General features: G+C 45.7%; 1 protein-coding gene across 1 annotated transcript in view; it reads right to left on the bottom strand.

Annotated features, from left to right (window-relative positions):
* Positions 1-2,270: 2,270 nt before the first annotated feature.
* The window catches only part of LOC144100552 (uncharacterized), a 44,378-nt gene continuing 22,581 nt past the window's right edge, over positions 2,271-24,067 (bottom strand). The window contains exons 5-7 of the mRNA XM_077633466.1: positions 20,618-20,685; positions 14,124-14,213; positions 2,271-2,456 (exon numbers count right to left, since the gene is read on the bottom strand). Of these exons, the coding sequence (XP_077489592.1) occupies position 14,213; positions 20,618-20,685 (69 nt within the window). The 3' untranslated portion in view covers positions 2,271-2,456; positions 14,124-14,212. The remainder of the gene's footprint in view (positions 2,457-14,123; positions 14,214-20,617; positions 20,686-24,067) is intronic.

Here is a 24,067-nt window from a genome sequence, read left to right as displayed (position 1 = left end):
GCCGAGAACATAAATCGGAACTCATGACGGAAATAGATGCGCCGGTGCCAATTAAAGCTTCAGTGGATATCCCTTCAACTTCTACAAACAGCATGTCAGACGGGGGTGCGGTGGGAATTGTATGATTAGCGGTCGGTGCAGCTTCACCTCTGGAAACTGCACAGGTCAGTTTTCCGGATGGCTGTCAGAGGCATACGATGCTGGTCGAAGAGGTGACGGTGAGCGACGGTAAGTAGATGGGGAATTACGCCATGAGGACCGGCTTGTGGACGCCCTCTCCGACGGCGGTGGCGGGGAAGGAGGGTAATCAGGGTCGCTAGCAGCGTAGGTCTGACGGTATGGAAACTGAGCATACGTGGCTTCCCTTCGAATGTCACGGTAGTGGTGTCGCTCGTTCCACATGCGACGACGACAAACTCGAGCGACGTGGGACCGAATACCGCAGTAGAAGCAGACCGGCCTAGGTGCACGGGAACGCCAAGGAGTAAAAGGAGACGGGCAGGAGACAGGAGCGGGTGGGTGATGCGATACGGCGGCTATGTTAGTCTGCGGAGGACTGGAGCTGGAAGGTTGCATACGAGGAGGTGGAGTCACAGCAACCTCAGCACACGTAGGTATGTAACGGTTGCTTGGCTGCCCTTGATAGGAAGGACTGTGTTCCAATGCACGGCGTAAAGAATCTTTCACAACCGTACGCTGGGCATTCATAGAAAATATGAGATATGGTCTCATCGTTACCGCAGATGTCACATTCAGGGTTATCAGCCATGCCGATCCCAGTAGAGCAGTTATTTGTGAATACGACACCAAACCACAGGCGAAACAGCAAAAGTTGCTTCATGTCATGGTAGGCCAGATGGAAGCCGTACCTTCAGGTCAGGATCCAGGGATAACAGACACCAGTTCGAAAACTGGCCGGAATTCACAAGGCAAGCGTGGTCTCCCGCGCCAGTGTTCGAAACCTAGCACTGCGCCAGATCTTGAGATGAGGATGGAACCAAAATCGTCCTCATGATGAGCATTTCACGCGGCCTCTTTAGCGCGGTGGGTGCCTGTATGCAGCTGTGTCCTGACAGCCATCGGTAGGCAATATCGTCCCTTTACTGATGGCGGAGTGGTGGAGCTCTCGGGATTTCCGCGAGGAGTTGTTCACGGGACCCATGACTATGTGCAGATTGTAAGGCTTGGAGGGCTGCTTTTGAATAAATGAAAACATACCATTGCTGGGGCGTTCCTTCACTGACATGCCTAATGACAACACGAACACCGGTAAGTAGTGCACCAGTCGTTGAAGTCTGGATTGATGCATTCATTTTCTTAACTATGGTCCTTAAGGGGAATACCTCGGTGTATGCGCGTAGTGGATGTGCATGCTTCTCATGAAAATAGTCAAGAGCGCTCAGTTTTATGTTGTTGGCGATAAATCAGCCTTGTTTTTGATGCCTAGTGTGGAAAAAAACGAGGAAGGTGCATGTTGTATAATGGTGAGAACGGTCTGGAGGCTGGTGGAAATTGGGATGGTAGAAAGTCCCGATGGATATCAATATTTTTTGCAGAGGATGTACGTGGCCGGTCAGCAGGAATACTGGCAAGATGGTGTGCGGGAATCTGAGAGAGGTGACGAATATGCGCTCTCAAGGCGCCGATTGTTATAAAAGTCCTCACAGGAGTCTCGTGGGCAATGAGTACTGTTGCCGCTGAAGACGCGCAATTTGGCAGTCCTAGATACGTCCGGAGACCTCTTTCAAGTTTTTTATGCCGCCTGTTGTTCTGCCACGGCTGTTTCTCATGATCTGTGATCTTCTAAATCAATAAAGCTCTAGTTCTTATTTCTCTCGCAAATTTCAGATCCATTGAGCTGCAACTCGCAATTGCGCTAATTTAGTTTATTGTTCACGAAGCGCTTACTTAAGGCAATAAGTAATTCTTTACGCATTCGAAAGCGTGCAGTCGGTTACTAGAGGGCTTATTTTGAAATGATACTTTTAATCTTCGGATTTATTTGGAGGGCTACAAATATCAAAATATATCAGAGATGAAATGACACGAAAACTATGAGAATGAACTAAACGAGTAACAGTAATGTTTCATTGCGGAGCTTAAGCATGTACTCGTAAAATAAAAGAAAAATTTAGGAAACGTTATTTTAAGGACACTCAGAGAATTGTAAGAAGCGAAATTTTCTCCAATTTCACGCTTGGCGCAATTGCAGGTGGAAGGGGCCTGAAGTTCATAATGCGGTATCTAATTGAGGGAGCAGCAATGGTATGCATGCTGAGAACGGCGAAACAGGGCATAATTTTATTTACCAGGCGTAGTGAATCGGCACATAGCTTCATTAACGCGATACACAGAATCGCCATACTGAACACAGTGTGAGTTGAATGCCTTTAGACATGCCGCATGATTGGAAAGAAGAGTCTTTCTGGGTACCCAGACGCCACATCTTGCGTTACCTGCGGAATAAAATAGAAGCAATGTATAAATTTATAAATAGGCTGCATGGAAGAACCTCTAACTGTGTCAGCGTGTTCTACGCCACGCTCTTGATAGCAATGACGCAAAAGCCCATATAGGCAGTGATAGGCGAAGCACACCGTCCCAATGCGGAACTAGGCTATGTAAGCCGCTGTACTGCTGTGTTCAAGATTTCCTGCACCCATGTGAGGTTCTTAAACATGCGTAGACCTCGTACAGGCCACAGGCGCCGTGTTGCCTTCGCCTCCACTGAAATGCGCCTTCTATGGCCGGCATTGAATTTTGCCTATTTTAGTTCAGTAGCACAATGACACATCCACTGATGCACCGCGATGGCTCCGTAGCGGTGGCGATTTAAAAGCCGATATACAGCCGCGGCGGAATTAAAAAAATGAATATTTGTTTTTGGGGATAGGAAAAGGCGCAGTATCTGTCACATATCGGCGGACACCTAAACCGTGTCGTAAGGGAATGAATAAAGGAGGGAGTGAAAGAAAAAAAAGGAAGAAAGAAGTGTCATAGTGGAGGGCTCCGGAGTAAGTTCGACCACCTGGGGATCTTTAACGTGCACTGACATCGCACAGCACACGGGAGCCTTTGCGTTTCGCCTCCATCGAAACGCTGCCGCCGTGGTCGGGTTTGAACCCGGGCACTCCAGATGAGTAGCCGAGAGTCCTATCCTTTGAGCCACCGCGGTGGGTGGAATTAAAAGCCCAGCACAGAACTACATCAATTTTGCAATCTATTTTGCATCATATCAAATTGCATCAATACTGATATGCAATAGCAACGCAGAATTTTGCACATGAATGAAAAACCCTCTACAGAATTCTGCGTTGCTATTGCATATCAAAATTGGTGAAAACAAGATATTTTCTGGAGAAATCACGGATGCTTCCGAACGTTAGTAGGAAAATTAAACCACTTTAAAGAAAACGATCCTCTCTGTCCTGTTTACGCTTAAATTTAATAATATGCCACCACCCGAAACAAAGTATAAACCGGTATATACAGAGTACAATTAGAATTTTTTGCCGCAAATCATGGTTTACAAAGAATAGAACGAATGGGCACGCTGTTGATCTTCGGCGCAAATGCACACTTTTGGATTTGTAGCAACGTGTTGTTCATGCAGAGGTAGGCATGTATGATTTTGCCTGGGATGACGACGGCATCACACACTACACACAGACCAGGGCTTTGCATGCGAAATTCGACCACTTCCCGACTACGAAAATTTGAGGACGATCACGCAGTAGCCGACGTGCCCACCAGAGACTATCCTATACGCTGTCTATCATCCGTTCTCAGTTTCTCGTCATTCAGTCAGGTACTCCAACGGCTTTCAAGTGCCTGTGGGAAACGATCCGTCATTTGGGTCGTTGGCAACCGGACCTCACCATTGGGTGAAACTTAATGCAATATGCAGCCAATAATGTTCACCGCAGCGCTCTGTCAATAGCAGGCGACTGGAGTTGCCCACTGGGTGCCATTAGCTGCGATGTGCAGCCAGTGGTGCGGTCAGTCGCCTACCAAGGAATGGCCGGGTCGCATGCCAAAGACGCTTGAAAGCCGCGGGTAATTCTGAGTGAGCACTGACAGATTCCTGAATGAACGCGACATAGAGACCAGGAAATGGACAGCTTTTAGAATACAGCTTCAGATGTCGGGAATGCTTTAACCGGGTTTAACTAAATTATGTTCTTCAAGAAAATTGAGGACACTGAGGACCTCAGCAAAAGCACAACTATTACCCTTCTGGATTACTTGGAAAGCCATTTATAAGGTGTCCGTTGTTGCACAACGAAGCTTTCTAAAGCAAATGCCAGTTTCGTCGGACTTCGTATCTGTGGCTGTAAAACGGACAGTACATTTCGTATAAACCACGCGTACGATGAGCGCAATCCGCGCGCCCATCAGCTTTGCTTTAAACGGACTATCATATTCTGTTGCAAGTCGGCAGACGCTTCGGATATTTTTAAAGTGGACCACGGTCCAGTTCCCGACACCTGAGGGTTAGCAGCTTGCCGGAGTCATAGCTAGGCATGATTATACAAAGCAACGGGTATAACGGTATACAATAACTAAGATGGAGAACTTCCCACAACAAACGATGCGCCTCATACAGCGCATTGCTAGCAGGAGACATGGCATGAAAGAGCATAATCTCCTGAGGCTGGTACAGGCCTTCGTAGTTAGCCGTATCTCGTATGCTGCCCCCTTACTCGATCTTAAAGTGGTAGAAAAGGAAAATATAGATGAATTATCGGGTGGGGCACGAAGAAAGCTCTACGATTGCCCATCCGTACATCCACTCACCGCCTCCTCTACCTAGGCATGCACAATACCCGGGAAGAAATCACAGCAGCAGTAGGAACATCCTAAATCCAATGCTAACAGGGACCACAGCCGGCTGGGGAACTCTAGAAAAACTTGATCTGAGTCCAGACAACAGAACAATAGCAAAAGTCGACATGCTGGGATAAATACTGAACAATAAAGTCCTAGCATCACTACCCAGGAATATGCATCCTATTCATCAATAAGTGCATCGGGCCAAACGGGCAGAAGCGCTCGAGAAATGCTTCTGCTCCTACAAAGACGAAGACGTGGTCTGCGGGCAGCTCTCAATTGGGGGGAAGGGGGGCTAAGGGGCCTGCAGCCCAGGGCCTCAACTAGGACAGTAGGAGAAGGGGATCCATTTATTCTATCCTGGTTAGTATATGGAACCATGGGCAACGCAACGTCGAGCGACATGTATGAAGCGAGAAAACCAGAACGAGCAGACGGGGTCCCCCGCCTTATGTAACAGCATGCGGTTAGCCTGATCATTTGGGGAGAGTTTGTCGAGCTGCAAAAACGGGAATCCCCCGCCACCACGGCGGGGCCCTCTTTCTTACGAAGCGAGGTGCGTTTCCTTGGAAGAGTTTTCGTGGTTTCATTTCAGTACGTTTGTGCAGTGCTGTCGGAAGAGGAGGGGCAAGGGGGAAACACCTAAAACATGTAAAATGGGATGAGGACCTAAATCTCTCTTGCCCCTGGCATCCATCATACCATCCTCAACCTCTCAAATAGTTCCGCCGCTGTCCTCATAGAAAAGATGTTCTGCAGTAGCCAACAGTGCCTCCCATTCGACTTTTCTTTACCGTGATGGTGATTTGGGCGTGGGAGGATCAGCCTATAGCAGATGATGATGAGTCTAATAGCAGAGTCTAGGCAGAAAAAGAAAAACCACGTCACACGTGCTTTTGGCGGCGTACCGGGGGGCAAGTAATGTTCCCTGTTCGGGCTAGGGTTGTGGAAGAGTGAATGGAGAAGTTGGAGAGCTGGACACAATCGCCTGTCTCCAGGGCCCATTCCTGCCTAGTGGCTGTGCACCCTCGCGCGCGCTCGAGCGAAAAAGTAGGTCAGACTGGCCGCCGAACTTTCCAGAAAGAAGTAGAAAAATATCACTCAGAGGCGACGGAGGGCGCGTAACTTCGCCTGCGCTAGGAGTCGCCCTTTCCTCTTCGTTCTCGCGCTCGGCGTCGACGGGGCGAAAGAAAGATCGAGAACCTCCCAGAACAGACGATTGCTCCTAACCAATAGAAAGACGAGACCGGAACGGGAGAAGGAGAGAGTTTGCACGGAGAAAGAGGGAATTTGTACTAGGAACTCTATGCGTATGTGAACGCCTGCTTTGGCTCTAGTAACAGACAGATGCGGCGCGTGCCTATGAAAGGAAGTGGATGGCGGGCTGCGATTCAGCCCCGAGCCGCCGGTTAAGCTTGCATAAGGTCGCCCGCTGAGGAGCTCCCTGGGGACGCACCACTCTCGGCCAACCACGGACCATCCAGGCATCGTGCTCCAGTAACGGGACGGCCACAGTTGGACACCTAGCAAGAAGCAAGGTTTGACTCAGCTTGGTTGTCTCGATCCTGTGAAAACGGTGCCAAACTCAGTCGTCCATATTTCTGAGCAACCGACGCTAACCGAGCCCTGTCCTGTTACTCAGTCAGCAACGCCTATGCTACCCGGCCGGGCCCCTGCCACAGAGCTCCAGGTGTCCGGTCCGCTACGCCTGATTTCTACTACTGCTGATCATCAGGTGCCAAACCTAACCGATGAGCTTCCTTCTACTGAGGAGCGAGAAGAAACAACACTCCAAGAACCGACTCATTTGTTTCCTGTTAGTTTGGCTTAAAATAATCATGTTCCGGCCCCCAAAGTGTGCCTAGAAAGGACGAATGAGACGGCTACTCGTTGCGGCAACAGAGAAGTACAGACGCAAGAGGTACGTTAGGAGAATCTATGAACTGACCCTCGTAAGTGGCAGGACATTATTACTGAGAGCTTTAGGAGTGCATGCCATGAAAAAGGGCGATTGTATTTTCAAAATTGGGAAGAAAATTTTCCGTATTCCGAAAGGCACATCGAAACTCAGAAAGGCGATATATCACACCATCTTTTCTTGCGAAAGGCTGTAAATGGGGAGGCGTACGAGCGACACTGGCTAATGTACTCGGAGTCCAAAGGTTCCGTTTACTATTTCATGTGCACATTATTTTCAATTTCAAGCAACCCCAGTGTTTTCACCACGGACGGCTTTTCTGAATAGAAAAGAGCTGAAGAAAAAGTTTGCGCATTTGAAAACAGCGTCAAGCACCGGAACTGCGTGATAGCACTGCTCGCCCGCTCTAACTCGAGCAGCACAATTGACAAGGAGCTGGTTAAGTATCTTGTCACTGATACCGCTTACTGGACAGAGGTGTTGAAGCGCGTAGTCGTTGTAGTTCAGCTTCTAACTCAGCGCAACCTAGCGTTTAGGGGCAGTGAGTAGATTTTTGGTTCACCGATAAATGGCAATTATATCGAAGTGCTTGAGACCATTGCCAAGTTTGATCCCTTTCTAGACGAGCACATCAAACGCTACGGGAACAAAGTAAAAGGTCACCCATCGTATCTGTCAAAAACCATTTGTGATGAATTTACCGAGCATATGGCAAAGGCTGTCAAGGAACGTTTTGTTGACGAAGTGATACGCGCAAAATATTTCTCTTTAATTGTTGATTCGACTGCAGACCTTACTCACGTTGATCAGCTGTCAGTTGTTTTACGATACTATTTAACTGGTAAAGTGTACGAACACTGTTTTGGATTTGTTCCAATCGAATCGCATACTGGCTTGTATCTTTTCAATACCGTGATGTCCCTCTTGACGACCAATGGCATCTCAATTGATGATTGTAGGGGCCAAGCCTATGGCAATGCGAGTAATAAGTCAGGAAAATACAAAGGACTGCAAGCTCAAATCAAACACCTCAACGAATTGGCAGTCTACGTCCCGTGTGCTGGTCATTCACTGAACTTAGTTTGCGCGTGTAGCGTTGACAGTTGCCTTGAGGCAGTCAAATTTTTCACTGTAATTCAGAGACAGTATGTGTTCTTTGCTGCCTCCCCTATGCGCTGGAGGTATCTTTTGGACAGCATGGGCGGAACTGGCCAGCAGCTTGTTTTTAAAAGTCTCTGAGACCAGGTGGTCAAGACGCGCTGAATCATGTAAGGTCACTCTGAAAAATTTCAATGCAGTCTTGTGTTGCTTTGAAGCTATATCAAAGAACGGGGAAGAAAACGGTGACACTAGGAACGAAGCACACTCTCTTCAAGAATATGACAAAACTAGAGACTGCATTCAGGGCGATTTTCTGGAGCGAAATCTTGGAGCGCTTTGACAAAATGATAGTAGCACTTCAGAAACCAAGCCTAGACGTTTCAACTGCTGTATGCCTGCTGAGCTCTCTAGAAGGTTTTATTAATTCTTTGCGACCTCTCGTTGGTACCTTCGCAGAGAGCACGCACGCTAAGTGCCAATCAATGTTATAAGGATGAAGGCAGACGCATCGTTTTGAGTAAGCACCCGGACGGAAAAAGCGATAGTGGGCTACAAGGCAGAAAAAAGTTTATCGTAGAGACGTATGATGTTGTACTTGACAGTATAGGCTCTGCTTTGCGAGTGCGAAATGCTGCCTACACTAAACTCTGCGAAAGGTTCGGATTCTTAAAATTGCTGACAGAAGTTGGGAGCGAGGCCTCTCTGGCACAGCAGGCTGAGACGTCAGTGAAAACCTAAAAAATGATTTGGAGCCAGCATTTTCCACAGAAATTGTTCAGTTTACGAACTTTCTGCACAACTCTGTGTGCCAGGAAACGAGTCCGCAGGGAATAATGAAGTTGCTGCACTAAAGAAAGCTTATTGACGTGCTTCCGAACCTTTTTATTGCTTTGCCAATCTACTTAAGCATACCCGTGGCAAACTGTGAGGCCGAACGATCGTTTTCCAAGTTTTCGCTGAGCCTTCTTGACGACAAGGTGAACTCGCTTGCTATCATGTCCATTGAAAGTGACCTCCTCCGCGATCTATCCTTCGAAAAGACTATATCTGATTTCGCCAAAGCGAAGGCTCGAAAGATACCATTTTAAAAAAGGACTGTTCGCGCTATACATGAATAGTTTCAATAAGTTCGTTGTGTCCCCTCCCAGCCTCCACGTTGCCATTGAAACACTGAGCAGCGTAATTGAAGATATGCAAATCTTCGTTGTTCGTCTCTTGTTTGTTCTTGTGATATTTAGCGTGCTTATAAAGGACTGTATTTTTGTTGTTTTTGAAAGGGCTACATTTATTTGGTATCGTCTTTGCTTGTCTTAACTTTAACGAAAATATTTTCAAATAATCTTTTGTAATTACAGTTGGTAATTTTCATCGGTATTCTAGTGCCTTTAATGGTGTGTGTATTACCTTAAGTATAGTATATATCTATTGCATATTTATTGAGTAACATGTATAACGAATACTGCAGTCTGATGCTTGAATTTTAATAAAGAATGTTTTGGATACAACCATGCGTCTCCTCACGGGATTAAACTTAGTGATGCAAACAAAGCCTAGCTTCAGAAGAACCGGCATCTAAACGGTGTTGTCTTTCCTACGTTCTTGTTCGTCTTGAGTGCACTAAACTTTTCCTTAAAGCCTAGCTTTTGCTGTAAACAGAGTGCATATTAAACACAAAGTTAACAAATCTATTGGTGTTTACAACAGCACACGTTTCAAGCAAGTTTTGTTGTTTTCCTAAAGTAATAACAATAATATTAATCCCGTTCATCGCACATCGTTCTTTTTAATTTGGTGGAATGAAAATGAAACATAACATATTTCCAGTAGCGTAGCAGGTGACAGGGGGGGGGGGGGGTTCAGTATAGGGAAAGAGGGCATGCATGCGCATTAGCCCAGGGCCCCCATTTTTCTTATTCTGGCCCTGTCTGCGTGGACGCCGCTGAGTTTGGTAAGAACACGATGACCCTCCCGGTCCTCAGTAATAAGCAATTCCTCGAAATAAGTGCCTCCATACTCTCGGGTAACCCAGCGACTGCCGAGGATGCTGCCATTGCACTAGCTTGTGTAGGCGCAGAAGCCAAGTATATCATCATGACTCCAAAGTTGTAAACTAAAATTCAGCAGGGGCTGAGTTTCCTACTTTACAAATGCAATTCTCAGCCATCATGCTATCGACCGGAAAATTAAGCTAGTCTGGACACCAGCACATACATCCCTGCCTGGTAATGAGACGATCCACGCGTTCGCCTGAGGCTTTTCCTTCTGGGCGGACCTGAGTGAGGTGGGTCTTCATAGAGAGGAATCGCGTAGTGAGATACAAAGAAATTCCACAGCACTATCGTTTGCAATGAGCTAGACTTTCTCTAGCGAAAAGATCCTTAACCAGATACCACGTCATCAGCTGGCGCCGGTTACAATCTCATACCTTTCCTAGCCCGGCCCTCTGGAGACTTCTGTAGCCAAGCCAATTTCCAGAAAATTGTGCACACTGCTAAATTAGGAGAAGCTCTGGACCACACACAATGGGAATGTCCTCATGCCCCCAGGAAGGAACGAGGCATAAAGACGAAAGACCAATGGGAGGCCTTACTACTGAGCTCCGACCCGGCGACTCAGCTACAACTCGTCCTACTGGCTGAAGCCGCCGCCCAGAGTCAATACCTTCCAGCCGTCGTCTAGGCGGGCAGCCCTCTTGCTACCCTCTTTCTGTTGGACAATAAAAGTTTTCCTATTCTACCCCCCACACAATAAAGTATCTCAACAATATTACTTGTCTCCTCAGCGTAGAGAGCAAAAATTTGTATTATGCCGAAATACCAACAACACCTTAGCCATTCCTCTGCTACCAGCGCGTCAGACTCAAAAAGACGCTGTTCGCACAGACCGCGCAATCAGTACTCATGAGCGCGAGCGTGGCGCATGGCTGCAGCATCAGCAAAATTATCACCCAATCCAAGGTCGCGGTTTCTTTATGTACAAAAATGACTGGTCATTATTCGTCGATAACGCTGTTTAAACTAAGGTGAGGAAGCTGAGACTAATGTGCCCGGGCGTCGCGTTCACCTACCTGCGTTCTATATCATTCTCGCTGCAAAGGCGGAGGTTTTTCGTTTTTCACGAAGCGCTATGTAGTCAGCATAGCCTTTAAATAGTCTTCTTCACTGCGTTTCTTAGGAAGTGTGTATCTCTTTTGAGATACACTCGGTGTAGAGTATGACTAGATTTTAGCTTTGGACTGTTTTTTTTCTGCCCAGTCTGTACTTGTTTCCTCCACTAAAAGGAGCGCTCCACTTTAGAATCATAGAGCGGGCCTCATTATTTACGGGTTCAAATATATCATGCTTGTAACGGTTAGCCGCTTGATGCAACTGTATCAACAACACTATAGTACTCAGGAACTCAAAACGCCAGAAAAATTATCTTCCAGGATTTTATGACTATTGGTTGTTCGTTCATGAAACCTAAATATGGAGGACCATTTAATAAAATAAAGAATTTTAATAAATTCTGCATGATTTAGATCTAATACGGCCTCACATGTGTAATTTTGCATGGGTAAATCCGATTGCTATTTTTGAATGCACAAAATTCACAAAAATAGGGCACCCGCATTATCACCCGCAGCCCTTTTTCTACTTACGCTAGTGCCTTATTACATGAGCGTAGCATGCTATCAGTCTACCTAGGAATCATTTTTAGCGCTATTAACTTTCTCCCTGCATTTTCTTTATCAGTCCAGTCCTGTTGACCAACCACAACTCTACCAAATTTTCAGCAAGTAACAATATTGAAGTGCCCAAAGTACATACCACTTATGAAAAATTTGCGTTGTCTTTTGCAGCCACTTCATTTTGGAACACAATGTGGTTCTCAATAATGACCTCAATGTGCTTGCCTTTATTCAAGAATAAGCAAAAGGTATTTTTCTTTAAACGGTGATGTTTTATTTTTTTACAAGTATATTACCTGCGTTATTGTGATGCTAGGCTTTCATTTTGTGTCGAAGTACTGATATGTAAATTTTGTGTTTTATAGCCATGAGCTACTTATGTTGTTTTTATTTCATTTTAATGATCTGTCGAGAGTCTTGGTACAGCCATCTGGCTATGAGACCTTCGTGTTCATACTTATGGCCTTTGTAAAATTGTTGGAACTAATAAACATAGAAGCTTAAAAAACTGCACAGGTCCACCGGCACACACTAAAGGCTTCAAGAAAATCCTAATAGATCCATCACCTTTGTGGTGCGTCATTACGACAACAAAATATTTGGCTGTTTAGCCATTCAGACAAGCTTTTGATTATATTAATCTCTTAACAGGCCTCATGTATTTATGGCAACTGACACTTTTACTTCACCCTTAAGAATACGTTTCAAATAGTTTATTTAGGCACGGAGCTGTAATAATTCTGCTGGGAGGAATAAAATTACAATTTAAAGCGCACGCGGGAAAACACCTCTTTTAAAGCTCATATTTGCTAAAACAGTGGCACGATGGTTAACAAGGCGCTGAAGTACACATCCAGAACTTCCTTTGGCTTTATTTGTGTTGCCCGTAAATAAATATCCAATGATGGGAAACTATCAAAATTTCTGACTTTCAAAGAAACATGCCAGAGTTTTACAAAAATTCGCACGTGTCCACAAGATTAATACGTAATCTCTATTAGGTCCCCTGATGCCCACTCTGGGCGATTTGGTTCCGCTGCATACATCTACTTTATGACGTGGTGTTTGATAGGTCACACGCATTATCAAGCTATTTTTATTGTACTTTAGCCTGCGGGCTATTCTGAACTTTTGTGTATGTCTCGGAATATAAATCAACATTTACATGAATGAATACTTCTAATGTACATAATAGGTTTTTGTGTCTCATTTATGTCACAAGATGCCTTTAGGCGAACACATCAGAGTTTTTTAGGCAGCTGAAAACGCTATTAATAGCATGGCAAGCAAACAGAAGCATATAGTCACATGAGTTATGCTAACGGTAACGTAAAACATGCTGCAAGGTACCATGAGGAGGAATTTTCCTTATACTACGGAGTTTCTATGGAAACTGAATAGGTATATTTCATTCTCACATGGATGAATTCATATTAAAACATGAACACATCCGCCCTCAGATACAACTTTATCCGTTCATTTGGCATGCTTGGCTTGATATAGTTGTGCACAATATTTCTGTTTTCAGCATATGTTACTTCCTCAACATTTCGCGATATTGCCTTTAGGTTGAGAGAATATTGTTACGGACAAGAAGACGGCAAAGTTGGCAGTGGCGCCACATAACAATATTTTAGCCCTCAGGTGGCTGAGCAGCTCACTGTACAACCAGGTAACAAAACAAGAAAAAAATTGCAATTGAACATACTAATGCACAAAGGAAGGAGATAAAAAACCTCAAACTACCAAAAAAAGAGACAAAATAGTACTTTTCCAACAATGTAGGTTATTTCCTACGAGCCCGGAGGTAGCCAAGAAAGAAACCAGTCCTCAAAAATTACGGCAGCCTCTGTGATCTCAGCATTGGTATATTCCTAACACTGTAATTTGTCATTTTTCTCGCTCATAAAAGATTATTCTTATAGAAAAACTAAAAGGGCCAAAACACTTTTAGCAGTAATTTTATGATCGTGCTGTCATTGCAAACCGGTTGGCTTTGGACACTGAACACTGGTTGTCCGCAAAAATGCGTTTCGTGTAAAAATGCCACATGCGGTGCCACATGATTTAGAATCTGTTTCCAGTATAGTCATATTCAACTTAAAGTATGCTATCCTATGAAGTGATCTGAAAAGCCAGGAATGAATTTAGAAATGTGAAAACACCCTGCAATATACACATATATGAGAACATTATTGATAAGACGGATCTGTATTGAAGAACAAACTTATTATTCTCTTATTGGAAGCTGGTGTTAAAGCAACAGTTCTATTCGTTGTGGTTGATATTATAATGAATTACTGTTCACATATTGTCAATAAAGTTGTTGATTACAAATTCCGTGTGCATTTGAACTAAATCTTTTTGTTTCCTCGTTTAAGCGGCAAACGAACATGTCTTAGGATCGGCCGCTGGACACAGATCGGAAATATACCGCTCGGGCTGAAGCGCCCCTAACTCTGAGCTCCATGGAATGTGTGAAACGAATTATTGCGCAATAAAAAATATGTTGCTGATTTCAGGGCGTAAAGCGTAAAATAAAAACATAAATTTCTTCTTGCTGCACGCTTCAACCAAAGAAACTCAGAGAGTGTTAATTCTTACCTTCATTCTTTGTTCCCGCAACAAAGCATTTTTCATCAGCATAGTGAATAATGTAGCTTCCGCTTACATTCTTCATTAGAACCCGATTTTCTGAAAGTATACATTTGTGAGCAGAGCATCCAGTACGATTGAATGAAGACCACAAGTAAAAAGCAATTCCATTTCTAATATTGAAATTTTCGCTTTTTGCGCAAAATAGCAACAGGCTGTAGTGCAGTACGTGAACTACTCAAGCAACAAGCAGTTACCTGAACATTTGCGTGTCTAAACTTTTGTATGAATAAAAAATGTATATGCATATGTTGCAGTTTCTCACAATTTTTATGCCAAGAAATTCGAAAGCTAGCAAGAAGAGAAGGGTGGGACAGAAAATGTTGGCAAGTCATAGTTTTCTGGTGAATTTTTGGGCCGAATATTCAAGGACAATATGGTTGTTGTTATTAGCGCGCAAACGCACAAGTTAACTGTCGTTGCTTTAAGAAACCCCGTCGTCGCCACGTCAGCCGTTGACAGCTCCACTTGCCTTATCAGTTAGTGGTTAATAAAAATGTCCGAAAACATCAACAGTAAATAAAAACGTCGAAGGAGTCGATTAGGTAGTCAAAAGCAGACCTGCTGTGGGCAGCCCTTTCACATCTATTCACAAGAGGAAGCATGCAGCAAATATTGCATGAAATGCGGCTGATAATAAAATTCCCGATAACTAGCAAAATAGGGAACGAAAAATGAAGTGCGTAAGCAGCAGCTCCCACTGCAAGTGACTGTATTAGCGATAATTTTCACAATGAGCAGAAAATCCGTTTGCGATTTGGTCGTAAATTAATGTATCTGCCAGCGCAAAAAAATGTCCAGAGCTAATATCATAGCCTAAATGAGATGACGTAGCGATGGCGTAGAGGTCGAGCATCCGTCTCGCGTTAAAGAGAAACATGGCTCAAATCCCGGTGCAGTGCAATTCTCTACTCGGAAAAAAGAACTCCGCGTATCGATGGAATTGCACAACCAGGCCTGTTATGCGGCCTGAGCTCGGGGACCAGAACCGACAACGCACTCCCTCACTAGAGCAGGATTTGGCGCCTGGTGTAGTACTTGGCCACAACCTTCTATGATCAAACCAATTAACCCTCGGCACTGAGTCCCCAGCGGCTGCGGCGCAACTGACCACGGCGGCGGCCAGATCTGTGACGCAGCGGAGGGTGCTAAGAATCTCTGGCTCCGGACAGGCCGCCATTGGAATCTGAACCTGGCAACGTTTAACGCTAGAACTTTATCTAGTGAGGCTAGCCTAGCAGTGCTGTTCGAGGAACTAACCGGCATTAAATGGGTTGTCAAAGGGCTTAGTCAAGTTAGGACAGGTGAGGCGTGTACAGTACTAAAGGATGGGCACATATTGTGCTATCGCGGGTTAGAAGATAGATGAGAACTAGATGTGGGATTTCTGATTAATCAGGATATAGCTGGCAACCTAGAGGAGCTCTGTAGTATTAACGAAAGAGTGGCAGCTATCACAATTAGGCTCAATAGGAGCTACAAGCTGAAGGTGGTGCAGGCCTATGCACCCATATCCAGCCATGATGACCAGAACGTTGCACGTTTCTATGAAGACGTGGAATCGGCCATTAACAAAATAAAATTACAGTACACTATACTGATGGGCGACTTCAATGCAAAAGTGGGCAAGAAGCAGGCTGGCAACTAGGTGGTAGGTCACTATGTAATAGGTTCTAGGAATACTAGAAGAAAATTATTAGTAGAATTCGCCGATAAAAATAACTTACACATCATAAATATCTTCTTCTGCAAATGAGAGAACAGGGAGTTGACCGGAAGAGCCCCAGTGGTGCGACTAAAAATGAAATCGACTTCATACTATGCGCTCAACCTGGCATCATTCAGGAAGTGGACGTCTTCGGAAAGGTGCGCTGTAGAGGCCACAGAATGGTAAGGCCTCGACTTAGCTTAGACTTGAGGAGACAACAGAAGAAGCTAGTTAAAAAGTCCATGAACGGGTTAGCGATAAAAGGGAAAATACAGGAATTCAGGATATCCCTGCAGAACAGATATTCAGCCTTAACTAAGAAAGACGATCTTAATGTCCATACACTGAACGATAATCTGACACCTATTAGTACGGAGTGCGCAACAAATGTAGGCGGTAGACGGCTCGATAGGATACCGGTATGCTATCTTGGAGACGAAAGATCTGTTTAAGAAACGCCAAAGCATGAGGGCGTCTAACCATACAGACAACATAGAACTAGCAGAGTTATAGAAGTTAATAAATAAGCGCAAGGTAGCCGACATACGGAAGTTCCAAATAGAGAGGATCGAGCATGCTCTAAAGAACGGAGGTAGCTTGAAAGCGGTGAAGAGGAAACTAGGCATTGGTAAAATCATATGTATGCCTTTGGAGACAAGGACGGAAACGTCATTAGCAAAACATTGCTCATGGCTTGGCTCTATTAGGCCAGAATATACGCAGCGAAAGCGCGGCGACTTTTGCATCGCAACAGTGCATTCACTAGATGCGCCTCTATTTATGGTTAAAGCTTGAGCCGTCATTGAGCTGGACACATCAACGCTGCCTGTGAAAGCATGGCTTAATGCTAAGGAAACGCTTGCCCCATGAACGGTGAGTTGCCGTCTGTGCAATACACTAGAGACATTGACCATTGTTTTATTCTGTGCATTGATGCTATATTCTTCTGGGACATTTACAACAAACAATTAAAAAGGACATTGATACCACAGCCTACAGTATCCGTTTTTTGCCTGTGGAGGAAAACAGTGTTGTGTCATGTGATCTATTTATGTTGCTGGGATTATTTAGTATCTCGAAGAACTGCATGTTTGACAGCCACACCGAATCACCACAGTCGTCGAAATCTTTGTTTCGCGAACAAATCGCTTTGGTGTGGGGAGTATATGCTGCCCTGCAACAGCCGCCTAGCTGGCTTCCCTATCTGGATGCATGTGTGTGTCTCCCAGGCTGCTGGTGTTTTGGAGCACCGTCCTCAGAGCACCGTCGCGGCGAAATCGCAAGTTCGCGACCAGTAAAGCTTTCGCTTTAATATGGATAAGATAGTTAAAGTAGAAGAATGCGTTCTATACAAATCTATACAGTAGTGAATGTAATCAAAGGCTTACTGAGAGAGACAGTAGTGCACAACAATGCCTCATCCCGCCAGTAAACAAACAAAAAGTACAGAAAGCTTTAGGTGCAACGCGAAGAGAAAAGTGGCTGGTGAAGATCAGGGAACAACAGATCTGTTGAAAGACGGAGGGCAAATTGTGCTAGAAAAACTAGCCGCCCTATATACGCAATGCCTTAATTATGACCTCGGCCGTACCAGAAGCTTGCAAGAATGCAACTATTATCTTAATTCTTAAGAAAGGAGACGCCAAAGACTTCAAAAATTACAGACTGATCAGCTTACTGTCCGTTGTTTACAAGGTATTTACTAAGGTAATCGCTAATACAGTCAGGGCAACATTAGACTTTAATCAACCAAATAAATGATCAAGGATGCTTTTGTAAAGAATAGTCAACAATAGATCATATTCAGGCTATCAATCAAGTGATAGAAAAATGCGCAGAATATAATCAACCTCTATATATTACCTTCATTGATTACTAGAACGCATTGGGCTCAGTGGAAACCTCAGCAGTCAGAGGTATTGCGGAATCAGGGTTTAGAAGAGCCTTATATAAAAATACTAGAAGATATAAATAGCAACTGCGCAGCTACCATAGTTTTGTTAATGTCAGCAATAAAATTCCAATAAGGAAGTGCGTCAGACAGGGAGATACGATCTTGCCAATGCTATTCACCGCGTGTTTACATGAGGTATTCCGAGGCTTGAATTCGGAACAGTTCGCGAGAAGAGTTAATGAAGAACACGTAAATAATCTGAGATTCGCTGATGACACTTCCTTGCTGAGTCACTAACGAGATGAATTGCAAAGCATGTTCAATGATTTAGACAGGCAGAGCAAAACGATGGGACTAAAAATTAACATGCAGAAAGCCAATGTAATGTTCAACAGCCTCGCAAGAGAACAGGAGTTCACAATTGGAAGCGAGGTGCTGGAACTAGTAAAGTACGCGTAGTACACATACTTAGGGCAGGTAGTGACAGCGGATCTGACCATGAGAGGGAAACAAGTATAAGGATATAAATGGGGTGGAGCGCGTAATGGAGGCTCTCAGATCATGAATAACAGTTCACCAATATCCCAGAAGAGAAAAGTGTACAACAGCTTTAACTTGCGGTTACTCACCTATGGTGCAGAAACGTGGAGGCTAACAAAAGGAGTTCAGCCTAAGTTAAGGACAACGCAGCGAGCCATGGAAAGAAAAATGATAGGTGTAACGTTAAGAATGCGGAAGTGGGCAGAGTGGGTGAGGGAACAACCGCGGGTTAATGACATCCTTTGGATTACAGGCGCGAAAACAGACAGACATTTACAGTCTACCTTCGTAACTTTTGACGAGCAGTGTTTTCTGCAAAAAGCTGGCATATGTATAGGCTCCTGTGTTGCACCGGTTTTGTGTAATATTTTTCTTTCCCAAATGGATCAAGTTTTGAACCAGGTTTTACCAGCCAGCAAAGTTTTTAAAGTGTTCAGATATGTGGACGACTTTTTAATCATTCTTACCAAGGACGGAAGTTTAAACTTCGAAGAAAGTGTGCGTGATGTGTTATCCTTATTTAGACAAAATGGAAATGGCTTAAGTTTTACTTGTGAAGTTCCTGAACGTAATGTTTTACAGTTTTTAGATGTTAGTTTTGATTTTTGTGAGGAACAGGTTTGTTGGGCGTATGATCCGCGCGCAAAAAAGGGGCTTCTGCCATATGATTCTGCTCACTCCAAGCTAATAAAAAGGGGGATTGCTACACTCTGCCTCGAATCCGCTATTAGAAAATCATGCTCTCACAAGATGCAACTAAGTTTCCAAAACCAATTGGCTAGGCTGTCTTCAGCCGGGTTCCCTGGTTCGCTCGTAACGGCGGTCGCAGAAAGCCTACTACAGAAAATAAAAAGAAAGGCTGTGAGAGCTGGCCAAGATGTCCCTCGAGAAGAGGTGGTGCGACCTGTGGTGGTGCCCTATGTGCACAAGTTATCCCACAATTTGAAAAAGGTTGCGAGCAGGCATGGTGTGCCGCTTGTCTTTTCAGCCCCAAAAAAGCTCGGAAGCCTTTGTTCTCGCATTGAAAGAGAACGAAATGATGAGAGAGGGTGTGGCACCAAACATGGGCGATCGTTCATGAAGTGCACCGAAGGTGTGGTCTATGAAATCCCCCTCTCGTGCGGCCGCTCCTATATAGGGCAAACTGGACGCTGCGTTAATGAGCGAATCAGGGAACATGAAAGAAATGTGGAGCAAAATAAGGAAGGGCCAAATTTGCCTAAGCATATAAGGTCTTGCCCGTCACGCTCTTGTGAGCCATGTTTTTCTGGTGTGCGAATTTTATCAAGAAGTAAAGACACAAAAGCCAGGGAATTAATCGAAGCATTCTTTATTGCTAAGAAAAGAAGCATGTGTGTCAGCGACACGTCCATATCGTTGTATAGGGCAGAGAACGATTTTTTCACGCGTTCGCTGTCATATCAGATTGGAACATGATGGTATTCCTTGCGTGTCAGCTGGTATATATATGTTTGTCGTGCCTTTGAATAAATCAGTTGTGAGTGGCGCTCCGTCCCGTTTATCTACCTTGTGGTCTGTCTGTTTTCGCGCCTGTAATCCAAAGATGTACCAACTTGCCCAGCAAGACGTTCTTTTAATGACATCCTTGTCGAAATCAAGAGGAATAAAGGAGCATGGGCAGGGCCTGTGATGCAAAGGCAAGACAACCGCTGGTCCTTAAGGGTAACGGAGTGGATTCCAAGAGAAGGCAAGCGTAGCAGGGGTCGGCGGAAGGTTAGGTGGGCGGATGAGATTAAGAAGTTCGCAGGCATAGGGTGGGCGCCGCTGGCAAAAGACCGGGTTAATTGGATTTACAAGGGAGAGTTCTTTTCCCTGCAGTGGGGGTAGTCAGGCTGATGTTGATCATGATGAAATCAGAAACAAAAGCCAGGTGATCAGAGACAATTAGCCCGGGACGTGAGTCTTGGAGATTAGCTATTTTATAACAAGTGTTTTATGTGTGTTGTCCCCTTCTCGCTTGTTTGCAGATTAATAGAGTATTTATTTATTTATTCACGCTGCTAGCCAATATATTCGTTCAAGCAGAAGAGACTCTAAAGCAAAAGGCTCAGAAGACTTCGGAGACAAGAGATAGATAAACTGTGCAATATGATGTAAAAGTTTGGGTTTAGTAGCTATTCAGCGCAAATGCAAAGTGAGTTTATTCTTGTGTCCAACTTTGTGTTGAGCTATTGAGCAATGAACTGAGCGCCCTGTGCTTTCTATCCAGAATACATGCTGCGGAAGGTGTTTGGTAGCGGAAAAATGAAATACCTGTCATTTTTCGAAAACTTTGCTTACCATAAATATATGCTCCAACAGTAGGGGATCCTTTCCTTTGCCCAACGTAATAGTAGGCGTCGAGAGCCCTGAAATGCACAAGAGCGTAGTTTTTCAGGCACGTTTTTCTCCTGCCAAAGCTCTCTATGAACATTCTGGGGGTTCGGTGTATTTTAATGACCACTGTATTGCAAATACAAACATGCAAACATCCTGCGATTCGGCATGAACTAGCTTGGATTTGGGGTATCTGGAATCCCACTGACGTTGCTGATCCGCCGTTTATATGGCCTCGCTGACTCCGGATTGCCAAATTATAGCGAAGCATTGTTAGTGTAATAGCAAAAAACCTTTAAACCTGAGTCCTGCCAGCCATACCTCTTCAGAGCTTGAAGAATATGAGAAACTGGTCGCTACTCTGAAAAAATATTAGGTTCAACTACTATCCTTTCCTCTAAAAATAGATGGTAAGAGATTGTCCAAAGGGCATTCCTAACAACGACTAGAAACTCTGCGCTTAGCCCGTTAGGAAATACATTTATCTTTCATTTCAGAAATCAAACCTCAATTACCGAATTGCCCAGGTCATTCCTGTTCACAAATGAACTCAAGAATATTGCCCAACTCATAACTTACGTATCTCTCTTGCATTTACACCCTCTGGAAGAAGCATATTGTTAAAGTGGTCTGCTTCTGAGTCCTTCTGCACGGCTCCTCTTACATAATGCCACGTGCTGAACGCGCCGCGCGGCCTCCACGCTTAGTTAAAGACGACGACGAAGTGTTGGTTGGCTCCCGAGGCGCTCTGGCTTTGTGCTTTGGACCCTGGCTGTCTGATTAAAGCGCCTAGCCTTCTGTTCCCCCCGACGTCTACGTGCACGGCTCCGTGTTATGGTTCGCGGCTGCTCCTTCGTCGCCACTTTTCTTGTTCTGCGCGAATGTTCTCGCGATATCATCCTTGGCATCGACTTTCTTCGTGAGCACGGTGCTATAATAGAAATTCCGAATCACTTGGTGACGTTTTCCACCGAATTTGCCACAGCAGAGCCGGCGCACCAGGGTTCTCAGGCCACCCTGCGAGTCGTCGAGGATAACGTTACGGTGCCTCCACGTGCCAGCGTTCTCGCTAGAGTTACCTGTGATGAACCACATCGGGGACTCCGGGTTGTCGAGCCTAATGTCTCTCTCGTACTCACTAATGGGATTGCGGTGGCACGAGGCCTTAGCTGCCTGCATGACGGTTGAACAGAGGTCTTTATTACCAACTTTTGCAATGAGCATCGACATCTATTCCGTGGCACAGCCATCGCTTACGTCGACCATGTCCAGGAAGTGGCCGAATGTTTTGCTTGAGAGGAGGACACCACTGGAGGTGACGCAGAAGCGCTCGACGACGTCAACATAAATCCGGGCCTTTCATCCGCTGAAAAGGGGCAGCTCCAGGACCTCTTGCAGGAGTTTCGTGCGTGTTTCACGTCGTCGTCTAACGTGCGACAAACGTAGATAGTTAAACACCGCATCATCACGCCTGAAGGAGCTCGACCCATCCATCAGCAGCCCTATCGTGTGTCCCCTCGGGAGCGAGATGATATACAAACACAGGTCAAAGAGATACTCACGGACGGCGTCATCCAACCGTCAAGCAGCCCGTGGTCGTCTCCTGTTGTCCTGGTGAAGAAGAAAGACGGAACACTGCGCTTCTGCGTCGACTATAGGAAACATAACAGTGTGACAAAGAAAGACGTGTATCCGCTGCCCCGTATCGATGACTCCCTCGACCGTCTTCGCCAAGCAAAGTACTTCTCTTCGGTAGACCTCAGGAGCGGTTATTGGCAGATAGAAGTCGATGAGAGGGACCGTGAGAAAACCGCCTTCATCACACCGGACGGGCTGTACGAATTTCGCGTCCTCCCCTTCGGGCTCTGCTGCGCTCCTGCCACTTTCCAAAGAATGATGGACATCGTCCTCACAAGTCTGAAGTGGCAGACATGTCTTGTTTATCTTGACGATGTCATTATTTTTTCCGCAACGTTCACGGAACATCTGCACCGTCTCAGAACTGTCCTCGAAGCCGTTCGTTCCGCCAACCTCTCCCTCAAACCACAAAAATGTCACTTTGGATTCACCGAATTGAAGTTTCTCGGGCACGTCATTAGTGCTGATGGAATCCGAGCTGACCAAGAGAAGCTGGCTGCCGTTGCTGCCTTTCCGGTCCCCGTTCACAAAAAAGCAGTCCGACGTTTCTTGGGCCTGTGCTCCTATTATCGTCGCTTCATTAGAAACTTCGCCCAGCTTGCCAGCCCCCTGACGCTCCTAACCCGGGATGATACATCATTTTCCTGGGACAACGAACAGCAGACTGCCTTCAACGAATTACGACACCGACTCCAATCGCCACCAATCCTAGCACATTTCGACGAAGATGCCGACACGGCTGTACATACGGATGCGAGCAACGTCGGTCTTGGCGCCGTTCTCGTCCAGCGGCAAGACGGTGTCGACAAAGTAGTTGCCTACGCCAGCCGGGCACTGTCGCGCGCTGAGTTGAACTACTCTACCACCGAAAAAGAATGCTTAGCCGTAGTCTGGGCAGCAGCTAAGTTCCGCCCATATCTGTATGGCAGACCGTTTTGTGTCGTCACCGACCACCATTCGCTGTGCTGGCTAAAACATTTAAAGGACCCTTGCGGCCGCCTCGCTCGTTGGGCATTACGCCTGCAGGAATTCGATTTCACCGTCACCTATAAGTCCGGCCGCAAACACACCAACGCTGATAGCCTGTCACGCGCTCCCGTCGAACCTCCTCCACAAGACACCATCGACGACGACAGCTTCCTTGGAGCCGTCAGCACGTCTGAGCTTGTCTCCAGACAGCGTGCCGACGCCGAGCTGCGTCTGCTCATAGAACATCTCGAAGGTGGGCACCCTGAGATACAACGGTACCTAGCTCGTGGGTGCTTTATAAAAAGAACTCTACTTCCAGTCCGACAACTTACCTGCTCGTCATACCGTCTGATTTACGGGATGAAGTTCTCCTGGCCTGCCATGATGAACCAACTTCCGGCCACCTTGGTGTTACCCGCACCTTGTCCCGAATCCGGCAGAACTATTACTGGCCCCAGCTCACGTCAAGCGTCAAGCGTTATGTCCGGACATGCCGGCAATGTCAGCGACGGAAGAAACCGACGCTCAAGCCTCCCGGGCTGCTTCAGTGCATCGAGCCGCCAGAAAAACCATTCGACAAAGTCGGCATGGACCTTTTGGGGCCATTTCCTCTTTCGTCGTCCGGCCACAAGTGGATCGTAGTCGCCACCGACTACTTGACCCGTTACGCTGAAACGAAAGCCCTTGCGCGAGGTACTGCCGCCGAAGTTGCCCTCTTCTTTATGTACGAAATCGTGCTTAGACACGGCGCCCCATCGATCATCATTACTGACCGAGGCAAGGTGTTTCAAGCCCGGCTCTTACGTG

Source organism: Amblyomma americanum, chromosome 8, assembly GCF_052857255.1.
Source record: "Amblyomma americanum isolate KBUSLIRL-KWMA chromosome 8, ASM5285725v1, whole genome shotgun sequence".
Lineage (NCBI taxonomy): Eukaryota > Metazoa > Arthropoda > Arachnida > Ixodida > Ixodidae > Amblyomma > Amblyomma americanum.
Note: the sequence above shows the minus strand (reverse complement) of the source record. Positions and strands in the feature narration are given on the sequence as shown.